The sequence below is a fragment of the Sander lucioperca genome, chromosome 5 (assembly GCF_008315115.2).
Source record: "Sander lucioperca isolate FBNREF2018 chromosome 5, SLUC_FBN_1.2, whole genome shotgun sequence".
Classification (NCBI taxonomy): domain Eukaryota; kingdom Metazoa; phylum Chordata; class Actinopteri; order Perciformes; family Percidae; genus Sander; species Sander lucioperca.
Genome location: NC_050177.1, coordinates 25,154,510 through 25,171,235, shown reverse-complemented (window position 1 = coordinate 25,171,235; position 16,726 = coordinate 25,154,510). Strand labels below are relative to the sequence as shown.

Here is a 16,726-nt window from a genome sequence, read left to right as displayed (position 1 = left end):
GAATCTGTAAATCAGCGTGGTTGGCCCGTAGTGCAGGATGGGCAGCCTGGGTGAGGGTAGGGCAGCAGATCCAGACTAAAACAAACACTACAGCAAAAACAAGTACAGTCCCAATCATTCTCTTTTTCTTCTTCTACTCCTCAGTCACTTACTCTTTTGCTCATCTCACCTCTCTCCCCTCGTCAGATGAACTGGGCATGCATCATCCCTCTCCTCAAATCCAGTTTTTGTTAGGCACATATTACCCAAAACATCTTCTACAGTGTTGTGTCGAAGTGATGTGCTGGCTACCATATCGAGAGTTTAGTTAGGAAAGAAACAAAACATTTTAGACAACTTTCAGATTCCTGGTTTTAAGAGGAGGTCAAAGTTCATATCACTCTGGTTCCTCCTCTTTTCCCCCTGAAGTCTCTGATTGTGGAAGCATTTCTTCTTCCTCTAAAGCCGGCATCTCTTCCCTTTTATCAAGGCATTCAGTTGACTCTTCCTCTTTGCTTGCTTGTTCCTCCTCTTCCTCATGAATGGCTGTGATTGGATCGGTAGGGCTGCTGATGCAGTCCTCTTTCCGAGCTTCCTCTTGGGCTTCCGCAGCGATGACACTTTTCCACATGTCATGGTTTTCCAGAATATGCTGTGTTATCTGGCAAAATACTTTCCTCCTGCTCACCTTTTTGGTTTCTTGTCGCTCTGTCAGATACAAGTCAACAGTTAGACACAATCCTGGGAAGGTTGGCCAAGACCTTGCTTTCTTGCCAAGAGTTAGATGAAAGATGATGAATTGATACACTATAATGTCTGTACATTAAAATATGAATCTACAGCCAGGAGATGGTTATTTTAACTTAGCATCAAGAGTGTAAACAGGGTGAAACAGCAAGATTGACTCTGTCCAAAGTTTAAAAAATCCACCAGCAGCACCTCTAAAGCCCTTAAATCTCGTTAGTCTAATGCGAGACTAGGCTAGCTGTTTCCCTGTTTCCAGTCGTTATGCTATGCTAAGCTTAGCTAAGCGTCTCCTGGTTTCTGCTTCATATTATCACAGACAGATATGAGTTGTGTCAATCTTTTCATCTATACCTCAGGAAAAAAGCAAATTAATGTATTTCTATTTAAAAAATGACAAAGACAGACTGTAACTGAGATATTTTCTGCAACATTAATTATTAAGAGGTTGACATACGGGAGGTGCCAGAACCTGTTGATGCGTCCTCATCCACTGTATCCTCCTCTTCCTCTTCTGTATCTTGTCCCTCCTTCGCCTCCTCAGGCTCTGTCTCTCCCTCAGCCAGGTCAACCCAGCATCCTGGCATAAGAGCAGCAGAGTCGTAGGAGGAGCACAGAGGTCCCACAATGTGAGTGATGAACGACTCCTGTAGTTTAGCCAGCTGCGGAGCGGAGCGGTCCATGAACGGGCTGATGGGAAGGCCCAGGCTTGCTTCTTCATCACCCTAGACGGGAACAGACAAGGCAAAGAAAACAGAGCAAACATTAGTTTTACCCACTGCAGACCTGATACGTGCATTGAAAAATAGTCCTTCCTGTTTACTGGACTGCATATTTAAAGTACAATTTACAAAATAAAACATATGGCATAATTACCTTCAAAAAGCATAAATCATATGCAACTGAATTAATTAAAAAAAGATTATCGACAGGCTTTATGGTTCTGTACATAAGAGGTTTTTGTGACTATTTCATGTGCGTGTTCTGGCTTTGTTGTTGCACCATGGCCATGTTGTGGTTTTCCCTTTTTTTGTAAATTAATGTTTCTTTCTGCTTTTCATGTTTTTTTGTTTGTGTGTATTTCTGATTGCAGTTATTGTTTAATTTGTAACTTTATAAAAGCACTACATTATTATAAATGACTGTAAATTATAAACCAAATATACTGATATTTAACATTTGGATCCTTTCTCAGGCTTTCACATCTAGGTAAACTCTACACCACTCAAGCTGTTTAAATTCAGATATTCTGTACAGCTAAACAGATCCACTGGCAAGCACAGAACGTCCCAGATACACAACCTCTGGGTAAGTAGGTCAAGAAGACTACAAATAGAAAAACATCTCTTCAAACAATGGCTGATCTGTAGGTATCAACCATATAAATAAGACTGTCACAAGGTCCCACGAGATCCCAAGCAGGGCTTAATTTGTAAATCAGGAGGTCCTGGAACTCAGAGAGGCTGCTGATTCGGCCGGTCGCAGGGAGAAAAAAAGTCACGGAACGCATCAAATCCACAGTGCCTGGTGCACAGACAACACCTAGGTGCTGCTGTGCTGAAACTAAACAAGAATGACATAATAAACAACGATAAGTGCAGAGCACAAAAAACAAAAAAAAAAAAATGAAAATATTGTTTAATCTTCTGACATGACAATGGAGCCTAGTACATTTACACTATATTCCCACAACCATGTGAATTATAATTGACCATACTCATTTCAACGCACAGCACAAACAGCCACTAGCTGTGGGGCTTAAAGTAATTATCCAAAATATTACATGCACATATCATGCCCACACCGATGGGACTTTTCAAGTTTTCACTAGCTCATTTCCCCATTTCACAACATGAATGGCAAAGAAATTAAACAAATTTGATTGTCTTTTTTGACATTTTACCAGTTTCTTCCTTGTTGCTGAGGGTATCCTAATTTAAATCTCAGTAACATTAGCTCACATGCACAAAACTCAATTTTAATCAGATTTAAAATGTATCAAAATAGGCAAACAGATTTAAGAGTAACATCAATGGTTCTACTGTAAATGCTGGCCGGATAAATACGAGCCAAAGTGAAGCCATGCTGTTCTTTCCTCGTCCTTGTGGTATTTGTCATTCATTCCTTTTCCATTTTCCTGTTTTGTGCCCACAAAGACAGGCTATCAATCTGGCAGTGGAATCTCATTTTTGGATTTATTCTGCTGATTGCATTCTTGGTGGCCCTATTCATCTTCACACCAGAAGACATATCTACAGCAACCTTCAAAACACACCTGTTCCAGCAAAACGCATTGTTCCCCATAGAAAAAAAATGGATTAGTATGAATTGATTTTCTCAACAGAATTTGTCCCAACAGAGGAACCTTTTCATTTAGGGATATTTCCCATTATTTTCACATATCTTGATAATAAACCTGTCTCTCTGTGGCTGTGGTTTATGTTGCCATATCTGATATGATATAGCTTATGTTGTACTTTTATATACTGTGACAGTCATGTGTTTGACAAGCTTTTGTGTTTGTTTTCTGATGGTAGGGCTTTTAAGGAGATTCAGCAGGAGGACAGAGGGGCAAGGGCTCCCATTGCTATGGCAACCTGAAACCTATATGCACTGCATTCGTGGTTCATGTGATAGGTGTGTGTGTATATGTATAGTAAGAGGGGAGAGGAAATGGAATGGTTTATCATAACCACAAATGGCCAATGTTTGAATATTGCCTTGCAGAGCATAATGTAAATTAATATGAGGGATTGTGTGTGTGTGTGTGTGTGTGTGTGTGTGTGTGTGTGTGTGTGTGTGTGTGTGTGTGTGTGTGTGTGTGTGTGTGTGTGTGTGTGTGTGTGTGTGTGTGTGTGTGTGTGTGTGTGTCAGTTCCATCCCTGTGATCTGTGTGTGTGTCAGTTCCATCCCTGTGATCTGTGTGTGTGTGTGTCAGTTCCATCCCTGTGATCTTCCTCTGTGTGACTGTGAATGAACGCTGTCGATGACTCATATAGGTCATCCGTCTCCCCTCTGAAGAGAAAAACATACCCCACCCCCACTGCTCAAAGGGCATACATATTTCTCAAAGCTGTTTTGAGAATTGAACAGAAGATTTGAGAGGAGAATGCTAAACAGAAACAGATCAGAGTGAGGAGGTTTTCCTCAGAAATCAGCGCAGCTGTGATTGGGTTTCTAGCTGCTAAACACAGTGTTTAAATGTCCTTGGTACACAAGTTCCCTTCATTAAAAAAAAGACTAAATAAATAAAATAAATGCTGATAGTGAGTACCAGTGGGAAATCTTTCCACCTTTGCTTTCATTGATGCACCACCTCAAAAAGATTCAATTAGGGCTCAAAAGTCTCAAATTAGTGCTATTCTAACCTAACAACATGTCGTTGCTAGGCAGGGTTATCTCTCTGGCTAATCAGAAGTTATCTTCATCCACTTACTCAGCACTAGCTGAACTGACCAATCAGAGGCATTACTAGTTAAGAGCAGGATTTGTTGCCAGGCGTCCGTCTACAGTAGTCTCTTAACAAATTCATGAGCTAGTAGGCAAGATTTTGTTTTTACATTTCCATATCTGTTCAGAGGGAACATCCAGTTGTTGAAGGGTGCTTGAGCAGGAAAAAATATCACTATGACCTGGAGAGGTGCTGTTATGCAGTTGAACATTATAATTACATCTTTATGCTTATTAGCATTTTAATACATTTTCAGAATATCATGACAGTTTGTGGGTTGTTTGGTCACTGTCAATCAAATCTGATCAAACCACACCCACACAGTCCTGATGAAGCAGATTAGTTGAATTCTTGACTGTTAAGTCTTTTAAAATAATACCTAAAGATGTTTTTTTTTAAAACAACAACTTTTAAGTGTTTAGTGGCTTTAGACTACGTAACTTTTTGAAAGATGATATGACACATTTTTCTCTTACAAATTAAATGTTAAATTCATAGAAAATAAAACGCCCTTTTTTAATTCAGTACACTTAGGGTTTTTGCAACTAGAGCATTACTTGTTCTGGTATGACCAATAGCTTATGGTGGCTATTCATGTTAGCTAATATTAGCAAACTTAAGAAAGATATTGTTGTTTAACTGTCAAGTGGATGTAATGTACATAATGTAATATAATGTACAGTACTACAAAATTATTTTGTATGCTTGTGTGTACATTTCTGTAATTTCTATTTTCTGAAATGTTCATGTTGTTCAGTTTTTTTTACACTTTAATATTTTTTTGTGAGCAACAGTTTTTGCAAATTTTTCTTATATTATTCAGTACTTACTGTACTTTGTACATTACACTTCCATTTATCTATGTGTGAGATGTTAATGCTAATAAATGCTAATAACTTTGAAAGTGAGATTTTGAAGGAGATTTATGAGCATAATGTTACTTGTTCGTAGAACTCGTTGACGATCCCTTCTGTCCACTGCAGGTGCAGCTCTTTACACTTCAGTGGTCCATTGACATCAGCCAGCTTGATGCACATCTGGCACACCAGCAATCGGTCGTTTTCATTGGTCCAATCAATACCGGACACCCCTTCATCACCCACCTGGGGAGATGTGCATAGGAAGGTTTGTGTGAAAAAGAACAACACAGCTATAGATTGTACATTTTCCCCCACTGATCGGTTGTCAGCTTCTGTTTAGGACAATCTGGGAGAGGGAGGAAAAGACCGTTTTTATTACAGGAATTGGAGAGATTATTTAAAGTGCCCATATTATGAAAAAATCACTTTTTCTGGGATTTGGGGTGTTATGTTGTGTCTCTGGTGCTTCCACACACATACAAACTTTGAAAAAAATCCATCCATGCTGTTTAGAGTGAGATACAGTTTCTGAATGTGTCCTGCCTTCAGTCTCTGGGTGAGCTGTTCAAAATCGGCACGGCTTGTGACGTCACAAGCCGAAACGAGCAGGCTAACCGCAACCATTAGCTCGTAGCGTTAGCATGCTAACGCTAACGCTAGCATGCTACCTCGTTCTCAGTAGCAAAGCACTGCTACAACACCACACAAGTTCACCATAATCTACAAAAGAACTACTTACATGTGCGCCCTCATTTAGAAGTCTCCCAGCTAATCCTGCCTTGTAACTGACTGAAGTTGTAGAAACAGCCTTTCTTTTACTGTCTATGGAGCTAGCTAGCTGACATGATCTACATCTGAGCTACTGCACATGTGCAGTGCAATCAAAGATGGTACAGAAGAAGAAGAAGAAGAAAAGAGGTCTCACTCTGTAGCTAAAACAGAGACCAGGTGAAAAGAGGATCTGCAGCAGTGAGAGAGAGCACTGCAGTACAACAAAAATATGGTGTTTTTTGAAAATGAAACCATGTAAACCTATTCTGGTGCAACATTAAAATACAATAAAGAACCTGAAAATGAGCATAATATGGCTGCTTTAAGCTGGAGCTGAGAAACGATAACCAATGACAACAATAATTGCAGCTGGATGATGGTTGGTACCTTTTTTATTTCACAGATTTTTACCTTTGCATTAAACTCTGCCAGGAAGTCAAAGTGCTTTTTGAGGTCGGTGGCTAGGATTGCTTCAATGACGAGGAAGCGGAAGCGCTTGAACTCCACATGTTCAAGGTTAGCCAGGAAGTTATACTCAGGTCGAGACATGAAGAGGTTCCACGCTGAAGCTGCATGGTGATTTTCCAAGACTGAGCGGTCATTGTACAGAAGAGCCTACAGTGGAAGACCAATAGGAGAAAGTAAATTTGTAAAATCCTGGTTGAGCTTATTGGTCTTTGGGTTGTTGGTTTGCACTGACACTGTGGTAATTTTGAGCTTTTGAGCTGTGGTGAAATATAAATGATATTTTTGTTGCATATTCCCCCTAGGTGGTTGTATTGTTTTTTTTGGTGTTCCAATTAGCACACATTGTATATGCTGCACACACCCGCACTTATGCCTTTACCTGTGGTGCACTGGTAGCTACTAGAAAGGCGTTGGTTCTTCCAGGATGGTCATAGTCATGCATGGCAGCAGCTACATACAGGGCCATGAGCTCCAGGCCGGGGATAAGGCCAGCCAGGGAGCCATAGCTGTCCTCCATCACAGAGTTCATCTTGGACATCAGGAAGCCTGTGGCGCCAGGCATAATGCCGTTCTCTGAGTCTACGGGCGAAAAGAAAACACAGCTCACGTCCCAGTCTCTGATGGTGCTCTTTGCTCAAATGCTGCCACCTCATTAGTTGATGTAAAACATGGTGCTATTAGACTGTTTATTCAGGAAGAACCTTTTAGCATTTTGACTAATTTTACCTACTCTACATTATCTATCCCCAGGATGTTGTTGACTGTAAGGTCTGCTGTCATTGTGATTACTACTCCTCTGTTTATGAACGCACTTTTACCCACCTGTCTGTCTGTCTGTCTGTCTGTCTGTCATGCTACAATGTGTGTATGTTTTGTAACTCAGTTTTTGTTTGTTTAAAAAGCCTACCTCTGTGAATGTGAGTGTGTATTTCATGTTCGATCCAGACACAAGAGAGAAAGGAGCCGAGACAACTAACAAATTCGAACCACATGAGATTGATTGGTTTTTCTATTTTTATAATTGTTTTTGGGGTCATGTATCACTTTATTAGATAGTGACAATAGAGAGGGATGACAGGAAATGAGTGAAAGAGATGGGCAACAAAGGTTCCTGGCCAGATTTGAATCAAATTGAATTCATGGTCAGCATCTTAATCTCTGAGCCACAGGGGTCCACCCAGGGCGGTTTGTTTGAGAACAGTGATTGACAACTAATACATCCATGATTTACACCACTCCAACCAATCAAAATGCCGCTGCTAGAGTCTACATCGGAAACAAAAAAAGAGATTTAAATTGCAGGTTGGTCTTAAGGAACGACTGTATGTATTAAACGTCCTTACCGGTGTGTATCCCATTCTCAGTCAGCAGGGTGGGTAGGCCTGGTACAGGCTGAGTGGTTAGGTACCACACAGCATGTAGCACGTCAGTGGCATGGATCCGGTTGTGATCTGGGGAGGGTAAAATACAATGCTAATTCACACCAGTAGAGGGGAGTAAGATGTGATAAAATCCCAGATGGAGCAGTTTTAAACATTCTGAAGTGTAACACCATTAAACTGAAGAAAAACAACAATCACTAAAGCAGGGGTGGCGAACCTGTGGCTCTTGAGCCGTATGCAGCTCTTTGCCTGCTCCTTTGAGGCTCTTACTGTGTGGCTGGGGGCTGTGTTATTAGTGGATTTATTATTATTATTTTTTTTTACTTTTTGAAACATTTCAGATAAGTACAAAAAAAATGGAATGCACTTGCCAATACATTTGCCAATTATTTTAAAATAAAAAATAATGCAGCAGAGTTTTGAGGACAAATTCTGCAACCCGAGGAAAAAAAAGCTGCCACAGATCACCTTCCTCATTAACCCTTTCACTGCTGAATCAGATTGTTTGAAAGCCCCTCTAGTGACAAACAAGTGAAAGAGTCGCTTCGGGTGGCACAACCGAGTTCTAGCAAGACCTGAAAAGGATTATGGATAACAAAGACTGTCAGATTTCCCACTGAGTCAGTCTAAGTAAGAAAAAAAAACTATGAAAACTGCTATGTATTATGACTGTCATCAGATCTGGAAGTCACTGTTGCTGTTGTAGTGTGGACGTGCATGTGTTGTGTGGCTTTTTGCTATGGTGCGGGTTTTTTTGTGGCTCTTTATGCTGAACTGGTTGGCCACCCCTGGTGTAGTGTGTCCCCCTGAAACTATGTTAAAACTTGTGACAAAAACTACAGTACGGAACTTTAGACATATATATTTTAAAATGTACAGATCATGTATCAAAAACACTACTACTAAGTGTTCTTACTTCTGTCACATACTGTCATTCAAATTCCTTTAAGAAACGTAAGGATTTTAGATGCTGCAAAATCATTTTAAGAGTTCATGTTTCCTGACAGTTTCAGTTTCCATGTGGATTGACATAAACACTGTAGTTAATTAGATATGATTATCTTCTGATATCAAACACCAAGAGGAAACTTGATATCCCTACCAACTGTGAACAATAAGAGCATGCCATAAATTACTGAAGCAGAAAGTAGGCCTGTCAGTAGTGTTTTATTACTAGGACGATGTGATACATCCCCCTTGTGGCAGATAAAGGTAATGTTGGATATCAATAATTCACTATAACAATTTAATAAACATGGACATTTTCTACTTACAAGGGATGACCCTGTATCCATTCTCCAAAGCATGGAAGTAGTTCATGAACTCTTGCACAGGAATTCTGAATGTCTCAAATAGACCTGTGTCCTCAAAGAGCTTATAGGAAACCTGGGATTAACACGAGAGAAACATACTGCGAGTCATATCTCATCTTTGGAGAGGTTCAGATGCATAGTTGGGTCAAGTCACTTGTCATTCACTCACACTGCATGTATCACTGATTTTTGCTTTCATATTCTAGTGTTGTTGTTGTTGTTGTTGTTGTTGTTGTAAGCCTAAAATGCTAATTCTTCCCACTGTCTGCACTGACAACTAACACCACTCCCACATTAAGCTGCTGATTACATACATGTGAACATTTCTGTCAATATGAGTTCCTTTTAATTTAATCAGTATTGATGTGTTTTCATTAAATAAATGTCAGATGAGTTTTCAACATTTCCTCACTAATTAGCGTTTACCTGACTGAGGATGCAGCCTGTCTTGCCATGGGTCTTCTCCACCAGACTGAAAATGGGAAAGTTCCAGTTGTTGAGTTGACTCATCAAAGGCTCCAGTGCTGGCATCACCAGAGGCTCCGTGGCCAAGATTGGCTTGTCCTGTCAGGTAAAGGTAGGGGAACGGAGGAGAGGTCAGAAAGATACAGACAAGTACGTGCAAGTACAGTAAAATAACTTTTCAGTCACCACAGTTTTGATGGACAGGCAAATTTCGCAGTTCTCCCTGTACATCAGACTGCACCACTGCTTCCAGCATTTAAACGCATTTTCAAAAATTACATTGTTTATTGAGCAGTATATCTAACTAAAATGTCTGTCTCTGTCTCTCTATCTTTCGATTTTCTCTACAACCATTCATCCGACTTCACATTTGGCGGGTGTATTGCCGAGGACTCAAGAAAGTGCAGTGTTGAGTGCAAGCAGCATCTACTGGACATATTTATTAATAGTGTGTTACACATTGTGTAGTGTATTGGGAGAGGGCCCCTATTAACTGTTACACCACCAAAGAGCATGCTGGGTACAGCTTTCTCTGCATCGCTCACTACAGTACATGCAAGAACAGATGAAGACAGAGAGACCGGAGATGTTGCATTGTAGCAAACTCAAACATTTCAAGCATCAGCGATGTACAGGGTTCTTGCAGGTTTTAGTAAGTCAAATTGAAGACCTTTTTAAGATATTTTAAGACCATAAAGATTTAAATTTAAGACCTACACGACGCATTACCAAAGAAATGGGTACTGCTTATAACCAACAGCGGAAATAGCTGTGATCTAGCCATGTCGCGTTAAAAGAACACTTTCCCATTTTCCACAAGTAGGCCTAGCCAAACTTTAAGAAATTCTGAGGAGACGTATTTTGCGGGCAGGTATTGAATTTATCACAGGATTTGTAGATTTATCACCGTGTACCTACCAACACCAATATCCCCCAGAAAGAACTACAACACACCAAACCAATGTTCTGAGGGCAGCGTTCTGCTGGTTTTGTTACAGAGCAAAGACTCTAGAGCGCCACCTTTTTTTTTTTTTCTGCGTCCAGCATTTCTGGAAATGAACGAAGGTAAAACCTTTGTTAGACCTGACTAAATGAAATTTAAGACCTTGGATGAAAATCTAGCCGTTTTTAAGACGTTTTAAAGCCTTAAATTTAAAGTTCCGAATTTTAGACTTTTTAAGACCCCGCGGGAACCCTGTATGTCACTTTCAGAATGTGTTTTGTTTGTTCCCGGACATAGCCTGGTCCCAAATAGCTAGCTGTTAGCAAATGATGGGAATACTTTAGCATTGGTAGGTGCATTGCTCAGGACCCAAGGAAGTGCAGTGTCGAGTGTGAAGTTATTTGGATGAGCGGTTCTGAAGAAAGCGGCAAGCAGCGATACCGGAGGGCAAAAAAAAGTCCCATTAGGAACAGGAAGGTTTTGAATGGGCATTGCACATAGTCTAACTAATGACAGTAAATAATGGTAAAATCACTGTAAAAAATTAAACCTCATCGAAAGAAATTATTCATCTTTATTCAACTCATCTTCTTATTGTCTTTGGAGTGAATTGAAGAACCTTAAAGCACATAAAAGATGACCTTTTGTTCCGCCAATACCAAATTAAGCCTCTCTGATAGCCTACCTCTGGTGATGGCAGGAGTGGGTGAAGAACGATGCCCTGTGCCAGATACTCCCTGCAACCTTCCCTTGCTTCAGGCAGCTTCTTGCCTCCCTCTCCCTCTTCTTCATTCTGTGCAAAGTCGCTGCTGTCACTGTGGTTGGTCTCATAGGTGCTGTCGTAGGTGCTGTCATAGTCTGAAGAAGCTACGGCACGCTCATCTGGGAAGACATTACACATGTTAGACATGTGCAATATAATGTAACCATGTTGGTGGTTATACAAAGTTACAATGAGGGCAGTTGTGGAGAAGGTCAGTATGAGTGAATCAAATATCAACCTAGAAAATAAAGCTAGAAGAATAGTCTATTTTTATCAATCGGGTTGAATTCTGGAAAAATGTTCTTTTATATTATAATCATAGGCTGCTGTCATAGGCTGTACTCTGCTGTTTACCTGGATGGGGTATTCTGTCCCCTTTGTTGACAGATTCTACCCCGTGGTTTAGTCGATTGTTGAACGGCCTACCACAGCTGATGGAAAGAGAGCAGAGAAACACCGACACATTCAGAGGATACATTCTATTCCATCCTGATCATTCTCTCTCATCTGATAACTGAAACAGCTCCTGTCCTCCCAGCGTAGACTAATGATATGACTCATTTCCCTCATTTACACACACATTCATACATATTCATTCATACACATAAACAGACACAGATGCTTTTGAAGCCTCATTACAATATTAGTGAATTTGAATGTGCCATGTTTATAATTGCTCATCAAAATGGAACAGGAGAATTAATGTTCTGTGCGATCGCATGTTACCTGCCGCAGAGTGATGGAGGCCGCCAGTGAGTGGTGGTGGAGCTCGGGGCGCTCATGCTGTGGGTTAAGGCTCTGTGGTGGCTCTTGGGGGCCATAGAGCCAGAGGTCCGCTCTGTCAAGGGCCCAGCCGGCTCAGGAAGCTGCACTGAACATGTCTTGATGGTAGGGCTTGAGACAGGTGTGCCCTGGACTGGAGGAGATGAGCATGGAGAGCCCAGAGGTGATACGTTGGAGGGGGGGAAACCTAAAAAAGAGAGCGATACAGACTCTAATGTTTTCAGGCTTTACGTAATTTACTCTTGATACTAGTATGTATCAATCTTTATCTAAGTCATTTGCTTTTTAACTGAATTGAGTTTTTGCTGAGTTTTAAGTCACATCAATCACAGAGCTAATTTTATTTACATCAGTGAACAGAAAAATCCCAAATTTGACAAATGTGGAGCTATGTGCAGTGAATAGTCAAGCTGAGAAAAGTATTTTCCATTTTAAAAAAATCTAGTGTAAACATCTTTTACCCGTCTTTAAAATATGCTCGAAATATCATTACAAGTGCCTACCCATGTGCAGTGATTCCTTCCGAGGGAACACAGTGAATTTGACTGGAATATTGGATTGTATGAGTTCGACAATCGACTAGTGTGGACTGGAAAAACAGGAAATAAACAGAGGTATGTGCACTGGCTGGATTAACACAACTTTTATGCCTTTCTGTCACATCTACAGCAGTCAGATTTGCTGTGTTCCCTCGGAAGGAATCACTGCACATGGGTAGGCACTTGTAATGACATTTCGAGCATGTTTAGAGGCTTAAAACACATTTAAAACTTGCCCTGTTTAAGCCTGTTGGGTGCTAACGCTAGCAGGGGGATAACACGGTGTAGGCAGCACCGACTGTTTTCGTTTTTTTTGCTACTGCCAGCACTCCAAATTTCCAAACAACAGAGCTACGTGTTGAAATTGACCGGAATTCTCCTTTAAGGTCTCCGAATAGGGTATGTAACATTGGTTGGGCTGAAAATGGCCCAAAGAAAGAAACAAGAGGTTTTCTCCCTTATGTGGTATGCTCATGAATATTTAGATAAGCTGCGCGCTGATTGGTTGGTTTACAACGAGCAAAGCACACACACACACACACACACACACACACACACACACACACACACACAGTTCCTCCCCTCTGTGCACACCGCGTTGCCATGTCCCCCCCCCCGCCACCACACACACACACACACACACACACACACACACAAACACAGCACAGCAACACAATCAGTAGACATGCCCAGACTCGACTCGTTCTAAACACTTTTCTCTTGGTCAGTATTCCGTTGTACAGCCTGGAAAACTGCATTTATGACCGTGGTTCATTTTCAATACCCTTGAAGGTATTGTAGCTATGTCAATTTTGGGGCGTAACAAAGGTACAAACCAGAGCCAATTAAGGTACAGCCACCGTGTTGACGTCAACTATATATCGTTCAGATTCGCATAGTAAAGAGGTGTCAATGGGACTTTGAGGTTCTATGTATGCCTATTTTACCCACCGAACTGTTGTTATTCAACTATAACAAGGTAAACTCGGTTTTGCATTCTATCACCCCTTTAACCTACTCAACATACTAAACACACACACACACACACACACACACCTGGTCTTTCCAGTGGTTTGCTGTAGAGGTGGTTGGAGGTGACAGAGGCAGCACAGGAGACAGACATGGAGCGACTCTTTGAGATGGTCATCATCACTGAGTTGTTCCATGATTCACTGATTTAATGTAAAAAAACCATCAATGTTACTGTTCAAAGTTACTGTCATGCTCTTGATTTGACTGCGATATGAGTGAGTGAGAATTACCTATCTGTGGTGTGTTTAATGCTGGCTGAGCGGTCTCGGCGTACAGGGCCTGGCTCGATGGTAGGCAGCCCCGTAGCTGAGGTGGTCGTGGTCCAAGTTGACGAGATTCTCCGAAGCAATCCTGGGGGCAGACTCCGTCTTAAACGCTGTAATGCAGATAAAAAACATGTTTACACACTCACAGAAACTTCAGTGGGGTGGATGAGGCAGGTCGGACAGCATTAGTGTACTTGGGCACCGGAAGCTCAAAAGTGAGGGGATTTTTAATTGAAAGCTACTAACAGTTGCATCCTTTTGGATAGTACAAAGATATGGCCTTGCTGGCTCTTTACACATCTGCTCAAATTTCAAAACATTTATTGTAGTCATTATAACTGTTGATAATCCTCCACTTTTTTTATAATTCACAAATATCACAATGTTGTGTCCCAGTAGGATGCTTTGCAACAGTTTAATAGTATTTGTATGGATAGAACAAATAGTGTATATATTATTAAATGTGTAACTACATTCTTATATACAGTATATCACCTTTGTATTTCATTTTCTAGCTGCTGCAATGGTCTAATTTTCATCCATGTTTCCAAAATAATTAGTTTAGTCTAGTCTTCTAAACAAGAGTTTTCTGAAAATAACAGGCAAGGTTAACAAAAAGCTCCAGTCACATTTACTCTATGACCATGAAAAAGTAAAAAAAAAAAAAAACAATTAAAAAGGCAAACACAGTTCACACAGCTAAAGACAAAACAGAACACCAAGAAAAGAAAGACAGTTACAGTACCCCACGCACATGTTTTAACCAATAAACAGAGCAAAAATGTTCCCACAAAGAAACTGTTCTCCTCTATCAAAGGGTCAAGACATCAAACTAGAAGAATGCCATATTCGTTTTTCCAGCCCATTACTGTTTTTTAAAAGCATATGAGAGACAGCATGGTAAGTAGAAAAGGAGTCATGCTTGTTTCCCCTGTGGTGTCAGTCTATCTAATGCTGTAAATTTTGTTGTAAAGCCAAGTTATTTGTCAGTTTGTATTTTTGTACAGTTGGTGTATTTCTCTCTCTCTCTCTCTCTCTCCCTCTTTCTCACACACACACACACACACACACACACACACACACACACACACACACACACACACACACACACACACTGAACTCTAGAGGGCAGCAGAGGATCAAATAGTACTGAAGAAAATCATGTCCATCCCTCTTTGTCTGTTCACTTCTTAGACACACACACACACACACACACACACACACACACACACACACACACACACAAACACACACACACACACACTCTGCGGTATACTTTACCTAAAGTGAATGAAAGTGTGTGAAAGAAGGACAGAGGAATTTGAAGTATTAATCACTGTAAACATCCTGTCTGCTTTTGCTATTGTGAATTTTAATGCCGTGTGGTAATGCAACTTTAAGTGCAAATCTGAAACATCTGCACTGCATTATTATGCAATAATGTAGCTGACAATAATATAAGTTGGCATGATGTTGGCTGTGATGAATTTCATACATATATTCATATATTCTGTTGCTTTATTTCCATACAATAGTGACATAAATATAAACCACTATGGTATGCTTTAAAAAATGTGTGGCTTTAAATATGAAGTATAATAAAGACAAATCTGTGCACCACAAGTGTGGTTCAATGCTATAAACTTGACAGGTAGCCAGAACTGCTGGATTTAAACCGTGGGGAGACAAATTGTTTCCCAGCTTTTAACACGAAATGAAACAAAGTGTTTTGCTGTCCTGTTAAGCTAACTCAGAGCCAAAGTAACAAATGCACCTCAGTCATCAACATTTCCTATTGCCTTTATGTAACTGCTATTTCTGTCCTTAGTTCGGAGCCATACAACAGGGCAGCAGCGCAAGTGAGCTGAATCACTGACTTTAACCCATTGCTTCATGCAGACTCACAAATCCCCAATGAGCTAAAATGAGACAGAATCTCATTGAGTTTCACTACATGGGTCGAGCATTTGAGTGCACTCAGGCAATGTTAAAGCTGCTTGTCACTTTCTTTGTAGGGTATCCTGCATTGCATCATACGCTTTATTTAGTTTTCTTGCAGCCTTAAGTGCACGCATACATTTTAAAGCACTGGCCTTGTAAAACATTAAAACCTTCTGGAAGCCTGTGCGTCATTGTTAGCTACGTTAGAGCCCCACACTACACCAGCAGTGATGGAGGAAATGGGGGTGATGACTGCAGGAAGAGGTACGCCGGGGCACAGGCACATGAGACAGCATACCAGACCAGTAGTCTGCTCTTCATTTCTGCTTGAGAAACGAGACCGCTTTTAGAACACCTGAATTTCCGACAGAACTGTTGGCGTTTGAGGTGCATTATGGGTAATGTAGGCGCCAGGTTTTGACAAGGAAGGAGAATGTGTGGACTAAAAAAGCCAATACTTTTATTTAATTTTTTTCAATCATGAGGCTAATAATAAAATGTCATAGTAGTGCAATGCTAAATTCGTGGAGTACTCTTTCAAAATTAAGTGATATCTAATTGTGACCCACACCACAGGTTGTGGTCAATGTGTTGAGCTGAGTTGAGGCAGTTCAACCAAAAAGCTATTTATACTTCTTATATTGTTTAATGTGAACAATCTAAAGGCCTGTGTAGGTAAAGGCATATTTAACAAGAAGAAAAAATCTAAAAATATTTCTTGTTTGCTTTTCATCTTTTCATTCACCTTGACACATCACATTTATCTGCGGATCATTTGGGGGTTCCGGACCCTCAGGTTGAGGACCACTGCTATAAGTGACCCAGGTGTTGATTTTTCTATCTGTATTAATCAACTCTGTCCAACCAGAGCCGACCCGATGCTTAAGCGAACCAAGCGCTTGGGAACAGCAATCAGTTAAACATGTGTTCTCTCCTCTCCAACTTTGATGTCAGCAAATAACAGTAATGTTAAGTTGATGTGCTAGCTAACAGTGCCTCTCTCTCTAGTATGTCTATGTTGCTAAT

General features: G+C 40.6%; 1 protein-coding gene across 2 annotated transcripts in view; it reads right to left on the bottom strand.

Moving 5' to 3' along the window:
- Window positions 1-122: 122 nt before the first annotated feature.
- The window catches only part of LOC116048291 (cGMP-inhibited 3',5'-cyclic phosphodiesterase A-like), a 55,052-nt gene continuing 38,448 nt past the window's right edge, over window positions 123-16,726 (bottom strand). For both annotated transcript variants that reach the window (XM_031297298.2, XM_031297297.2), the window contains 13 exons: window positions 13,724-13,869; window positions 13,518-13,633; window positions 11,866-12,109; window positions 11,494-11,570; window positions 11,062-11,258; window positions 9,395-9,532; window positions 8,930-9,041; window positions 7,617-7,724; window positions 6,653-6,852; window positions 6,217-6,420; window positions 5,116-5,277; window positions 1,181-1,448; window positions 123-687 (listed from right to left, as the gene is read on the bottom strand). In XM_031297298.2, the coding sequence (XP_031153158.1) occupies window positions 377-687; window positions 1,181-1,448; window positions 5,116-5,277; window positions 6,217-6,420; window positions 6,653-6,852; window positions 7,617-7,724; window positions 8,930-9,041; window positions 9,395-9,532; window positions 11,062-11,258; window positions 11,494-11,570; window positions 11,866-12,109; window positions 13,518-13,633; window positions 13,724-13,869 (2,283 nt within the window). In that variant the 3' untranslated portion in view covers window positions 123-376. The remainder of the gene's footprint in view (window positions 688-1,180; window positions 1,449-5,115; window positions 5,278-6,216; window positions 6,421-6,652; window positions 6,853-7,616; window positions 7,725-8,929; window positions 9,042-9,394; window positions 9,533-11,061; window positions 11,259-11,493; window positions 11,571-11,865; window positions 12,110-13,517; window positions 13,634-13,723; window positions 13,870-16,726) is intronic.